The sequence below is a fragment of the Miscanthus floridulus genome, chromosome 2, assembly GCF_019320115.1.
Source record: "Miscanthus floridulus cultivar M001 chromosome 2, ASM1932011v1, whole genome shotgun sequence".
Classification (NCBI taxonomy): Eukaryota; Viridiplantae; Streptophyta; class Magnoliopsida; order Poales; family Poaceae; genus Miscanthus; species Miscanthus floridulus.
Window position 1 is genome coordinate 135,227,120 of NC_089581.1, and position 6,000 is coordinate 135,233,119.

General features: G+C 43.2%; 1 protein-coding gene across 1 annotated transcript; it reads right to left on the minus strand.

Moving 5' to 3' along the window:
* Positions 1-1,203: 1,203 nt before the first annotated feature.
* Positions 1,204-5,685, minus strand: LOC136530633 (uncharacterized). The gene is made up of 5 exons (XM_066523360.1): positions 5,455-5,685; positions 5,258-5,331; positions 4,994-5,117; positions 1,844-2,119; positions 1,204-1,759 (listed from the first exon to the last, which is right to left on the minus strand). The coding sequence occupies exons 1-5, from the start codon at positions 5,572-5,574 to the stop codon at positions 1,490-1,492; spliced, it is 864 nt and encodes a 287-aa protein (XP_066379457.1). The 5' UTR covers positions 5,575-5,685; the 3' UTR covers positions 1,204-1,489.
* Positions 5,686-6,000: the final 315 nt, after the last annotated feature.

A 6,000-nucleotide genomic window follows, 5' to 3' on the forward strand; every position in this document is an offset into this window, starting at 1 on the left:
AAGATATGATTTTTTTAAGGCGACAAGAGCTTATACGCGATTAATATGTTGTTGAAATTTTATATTATTTTCTTTGGGCATCTTAATGACCTCAAATAGAAAAACTCGAAACTATAAAGTTGTAGATCCCATCGAGAGCTACAACTTTAGTATAGAAAGTATCTTCATTTGACACCATATAAGAAAGATACGATTTTTTCCAAGGCGACAAGCTCTTGTACGCGATTAATATATTGCTGAAAATTTATTTAATTTTTTTTAGTATCTTAGCAACTTCAAATCAAAAAACTCAAAACTAGAAAGTTGTAGATCTCAGCGAGGGCTACAATTTTTATATAAATATCATCTTCATCCGAGATCATATGAAAAATATATAATTTTTCTAAGTTTGTGCTTGCCGCGCCAATTTGGTTGGCATGGCAAGGATTTCCACGTGGAAATCTTGTCCAAGGTGGTAGATCGTGTCACGCCGATGCATGTGGCGCGGCAGCATGTTTTGGCAGCACCAAAGACTTAAGCGTGGCCAAACAGATTCGAAAATAAAAAAGCAATGGTGTTAGATTTAAAATTTGTTTTAAAAAAAGGTTAAAAATATCCACATTTAACAAAGTTAGAACACCGGCTAGGCCCGGTTTCTGCAAGCCAGTCTAGGATCGCCTTCTTTTTGAAAATGTTAGATGTCAACACTAGTTCTCGGACTATTGAATTGTACAAACGTTTAATTAATACTTTAAAAATAGCCACTTCGACAAATTGTCTCTCTTTTGAACGTTACATTACTTCGCTACTGAAACTTTCATTGTTGTCATTGGGAAACAAATTTATGTCCTTGATAGAATGGAGCACTAAGACTGTCATGCTTTTTCAGTAAATTTAACTACAGCAAAACATCATAAAATAGAATAATAATAATAATCTTGACGATATGAACATTTATCGGGTGATGTATAACATATATCCGTCGATTGTAAATTGATTGCACGCAAGGTGTATCGTGCATCTTTTCAGGTTGCAAAATAGCCAATCGCTTGGTAGATACACTAGCTGCGTTCGGCTGACATCGTACCGCTTCTTTGTTCATCCAGAACAGTATTTTTCTCTCACAAATTCCTCTATAAACAGTAACTTTTCATTCGCTACAGTGTTTTTGGGTCAGCCGACCGCCCCGCTGTTGCTAGTAATTTGATGGTGCAAGACGTGAGCTCGGTTCAGACTCAAGTTATTATTTGTAAAAACATATCAACCGTACACACTACACACTGACGTGAGAATGGCATGGGTATCTCACAACCAAACCAAACATGCACACACCAACAGTTAAACTAGATCATCATGAGGACTAAAACGGGGCTCTTCACTGCCGAGTCATGATCAAGAACAAGACACCAAACTGACGATCGATCCAACAGCCTGCCTGGTCGAAATCCTCCTATAGGGGTTGACACGGAGTCCCGGACTAAGACAGGGTCCATCACCATTCCAGGATATGCTAAATCAGCGCGATGCTGCTCTCACCGCCAGGAGGCTTGCGGTTTCCACCTACACGCTCACGGGTTGGTTCCTTCCCATCTGCAAAAATGTTGCTTCCAGTAATCTCCTTCAGCTTTGCGGTGCTCAGATGCTTCTCTGCAGAAGCTGGTGGCGCATCTCCCTTGAAGATGTCATTGCCGGTGAGGTCGTTGACCTTCTTGCCAGTTATCTTCTTTGCTGTCTTCGTCACGCTGTCAGTGTTGGCCTCTCCAAACGAGAAGGTGCTCGCCTGTTGTTTAAGACAACATTAGTTGAATAACATTCTGAACAGCAAAAGGCAAATGGAGTACCAGATATGTTGCAGCTGCAATACGTTTGTATTTTTGACAGGTGTGTATGAGGCTGTGCTGCCATTTGATGAGTTCCTTGCCCTGTTAGATCTGGAATCCGGAGTATCAGCAAAGATGTCGTGGCCGCTGAGCTCCTTGGATTTTGCATTTGATATCTGCTTCTTCATCTTACTATCTGCCTCACTTTGAAGAGTACCACTAAGCTCACGCTGCTTTGCCACCTCAGCTACTGAAGTGGGCTTTTTGGGAGGATCAGTTCCATCCTCAGCGAACGAGATGTGGCTTACAGTACTGATCGCCTGCAGGCAATATGAAACTGAATCAGTCACCAGTAAATCATGCTTTACAATTCATTTTCTTGATTCATTTCAAGTACAAGACAGAAAACTCTAGGTCATGACCCCCCCACCCCCAAAAGAAAGAAAAGAAGTCACACAGCTAATTACTGAATCACTACACCAAAATTAGCCAAAAGAGAATCACTAAATAACAGTAGTCTGTTACAGACTACATAGTTACCAGAATAGTGCATGTAGGACACACCACGATACAGAAGACGCGAGCCCAATCTGAATTGCTAAGGGCAGTGGTTCACAGGGGCTTGGCCAAACCAAAGTCCTGATGGCAGCAAACAAGCACTGAAGCCGTCACTCCGCATAGAGCAGTGGCCTAACCATGACGCAAGAGCAGCCATCACTCTTCATCAGATCTCACATTGAAGAGGGCTACCCGCAATCAGCAGACACCACATGACCCAAAAACTGCTCAGGCCATCTCCAATGAAACTGAGAAATGGAGAGAGAGAGGTGGCCATGGGCGTCAGGTTTTGCTAGCCTCTGGTGCACAATGCTGGTCGGCAGTGATCAATTTCTGTGTGGCAGTTCTGGTTTTTTCGGTAACAGAGAGACAAGTGGATGAGGAAACAAGAAAGCAGCAGCTCCTCATGCAATGGAGACTTGAGAGAAAAGACAAGAATAAGGGTTCCGTTAGATGGACATTTGGCTAGATGGGCCAGCACATGGCAGCACAATCTATGTTTCCTTCTCTTTTATTTATTTATTTTCTTTATTCACTTTTCTTCTCTGGCTCCTCTAAACATATATTCTGCAGCTATTGGTTTGTGCCATATTCTCATCAATCTGACTGACACTACATTAATACATTTCATCCAATCCGTGAACCCGTTTGTGATTCACAAACACATGTTTTGATTCACAGACCGAAGAGGTATACCCCTTATTAAAGTATAGAAGTGAATTGCTCACCTCTCCCCATTAGTTTAAGCTTGAGTTGCAAATAATTGTTGTTTGCTCCTATTCCATGTTTGAGACCTGAGAAAGCCTCAATTGAATTTCCCACCTTCCCCATCACTTAAGCTTTTGGGTGAACTAGTCGGTGCATGCAACTTAATATGGTATCAGAGATTCAGAGCCAAAGGTCTCGAGTTCAAATCCTGACGGGCATAATTAAATAAAATATATTACAGCTAACTCATATTTCCACATTTGAGGCCTGAGTAAGCCTACACGTGAGGAGGGAGTGCCAAAGTATAAGTGAATTGCCCGACTCTCCCCCTCACCTTAAACTTTTGGGTTGAACCGTTTGGTGCATGCAACTTCTTGAAAGTGGTGAACCATGAACCCCTACCACTAACTTGACGAACCATGATTTTGGAACTATGGTCTGTTAATATAAAGAAAAGGCTTATTATTGATTTGATTGCCAAATAATTACGGTACGATCATTGGAACCATTACCTCTGCTTTATGCATTTTGATTCACAATCATGACTATTTCAACTTGGATTTTGCTTTGGACAACCTTATAAGAAAAAAACAACACCACCATCACTGCGAGCAGGGGCAAATTGAAAAAATATAGGTTAACTATGGTTGCTACAAATTTGGAACTGTAAGTTGCTGCTCAATTTGTTGAAAAAATAATCAGTTTTGATTCAATCTAGGTGAGACTTGATCTGGTCAAAGATGAAAGAATCCCCCATGTGATAAGTTGCTGGCACCACACATATGCTGGGGAAAATCAGTAAACAGCTTATTCAAGTTTGGTGAGATTTGATAAAGTCATAGATGAAGAACACCCCATGTGTGAGCCATTCAGCCATGCATATATAGCATAAAAGAATGCAGACCTCTTATACTCAACCAATTGTTCCATATTAATTTATATTCAGTAGATGGCAGGATAGGTTTTGGTTGCTTTCCTCTAGACTTATTTCTGCACATATATACTCCCTCCATTCCAAACTATAAGACGCTTTTGCCTTTTTAAATACATTGCTTTTACTATGTATCTAGACATAGTGTATATCTAAGTGCATAGTAAAATCTATGTAATTAGAAAAGGCAAAATGTCTTATAATTTGGAATAGAGGGAGTACTAAATTGCTATTATGGGCATCATTTTGTGATCCAAACTTTGTCAGAGATGAGATAGGTAAGGAGCCATGGCATGCATCTCCTGTCCAAATTCTGCATGGATGAATCAAGTAGATCAAAATAGATTTTTAGACTAAAAAGAGATTCATGTTCTGAAATACTTTAATCTGCAATCTAGCCTTTTCAGTTAGTATCAGCCAGAGTTAGTTAACTTAAATTTTTGGTACAAGAATACTTTCCTTAATTCCTGGTAACTATGGTTTCAGATTTGTTACTACTGCAAAAGAGGTGTAGCGAAGCAAAACCCATTACCTATTGAAACAAACATTTATGCAGTGGGTCACTAAAATTTCTAGACTCCATCCACCAATTAAACTTCAATTTCTAATTTGTTTCATGGAAAATCCAGTAACATGGTAGCAAAGTTAAAACATTCTCAGAGCAGTCGTAGTCATTAAACATCCGCACATTGCAAAGAGTGTCCCACAACTGCAGTTCTAGTACCATGCACCTAAGATCTATAGAATTATTGCACATGGACGAAAAGTGCGTACTGAACCCAACAAATGTTCACCCAATGTGACAGATATGCTTCATTAATTTCGTCGTGAAATGGCGCATGAAACAAGGGGGTATATGGCCAGCATATGTAGAACAAGTACCACGTACATAGCCACCCAGTATGGCATGTGAATCCAAGCGCATCCAAACAGCAATGTAGCACGCAATCAAGCAGAAATGTCGATCCAAACAAAATGTTTGCACAGATTTCGGCACCTGGCGCGAGGCGGTTCGGGCGGGCTTCGCGGCAGCAGCTGCCTCCCCAGCGTCGTCATTGCTCCCGGCAGCGAATATGCCGCTCCCCGTCATCTCCTTCCACTTGGGCGCGGAGCACGGCTTCCTGGAGGAGCGGTCATCACTCATCAGGGATGAGAGTCACATCAATATCAATCGAGGTGAACGAATCTGTTGACCCGAATCGAAGTACCACGCGCGAGAGCAGGAGAAGAAGCGGGGATTGGGAGTAGGAAGCAATCTGACCTCTTGGTGAGGCTGCCGGCCTCCTCCTCGGTGACCTGACCCCCGAACACCACCTTCCTGATAGCCTCCGACGGCTGCGCGCAACGGAGCGATGCGAGCTAGATGGTCAATCAAGAGCGGCACGCATCGGGGAAGGAAGATGCAGCTACGCGTGGAGGGAGAAGGAGGGGAGCGAAGAAGGGTGGTGGTGCTGTTACCTGGCCGGGCCGGCGCGGCGGCGACGGCGTGGCGGCGGGGGCGGGGCCCTGCGGCTGCGGCCACGCGAGTAGGTCGGCCGTGGAGGTGTGTGAGCTCCTCACCGGCGCCGCCCGCTCCATCTCCTCCTCCCGCTCCGCTCGCACGCCCCTCTCTCGGCGTTTCGTTGCTTTCTCTCCCTAAAAAGGAGGGGGGGAGGTGTGAGACTCGTGAGGTTGAGTGGAGCTGGAGTAGCGGCGGCAGCAGCAGGATGGCAGGAAGGTGCGGGGTCCCTGTTCTTCGCATCCTTTTCTCTTCGGAGACGCAGCACGTGCCTACCATTACTAAATTTGCAATCACTTACAGGTGGGGTCCGCGATTCGGGCCTACAAGCCTGACATGGGGGCCAGGTGGAGGGGTTGCAAATGGTTCGCATATTTTTCATTAATTAAAAAATATGACAGTTTCAATCTATTTAGAGGGTTATCCATTCATATCTAATAGTCTGCATATCCCTACTGTTAGCTGATATAGATTTGTTTGATAGATATTTTTATTTTATTTTTCCT

Excerpts from the sequence above, each read along its gene's own strand:
- LOC136530633 (XM_066523360.1), bottom strand. The coding sequence starts at position 5,574 with ATGGAGCGGGCGGCGCCGGTGAGGAGCTCACACACCTCCACGGCCGAC. Across the intron at positions 5,118-5,257 it reads GCCGGCAGCCTCACCAAGAG|GAAGCCGTGCTCCGCGCCCA; the intron begins GTCAGATTGCTT and ends CCGCTCCTCCAG. Across the intron at positions 2,120-4,993 it reads CCCGAACCGCCTCGCGCCAG|GCGATCAGTACTGTAAGCCA; the intron begins GTGCCGAAATCT and ends TATTGCCTGCAG.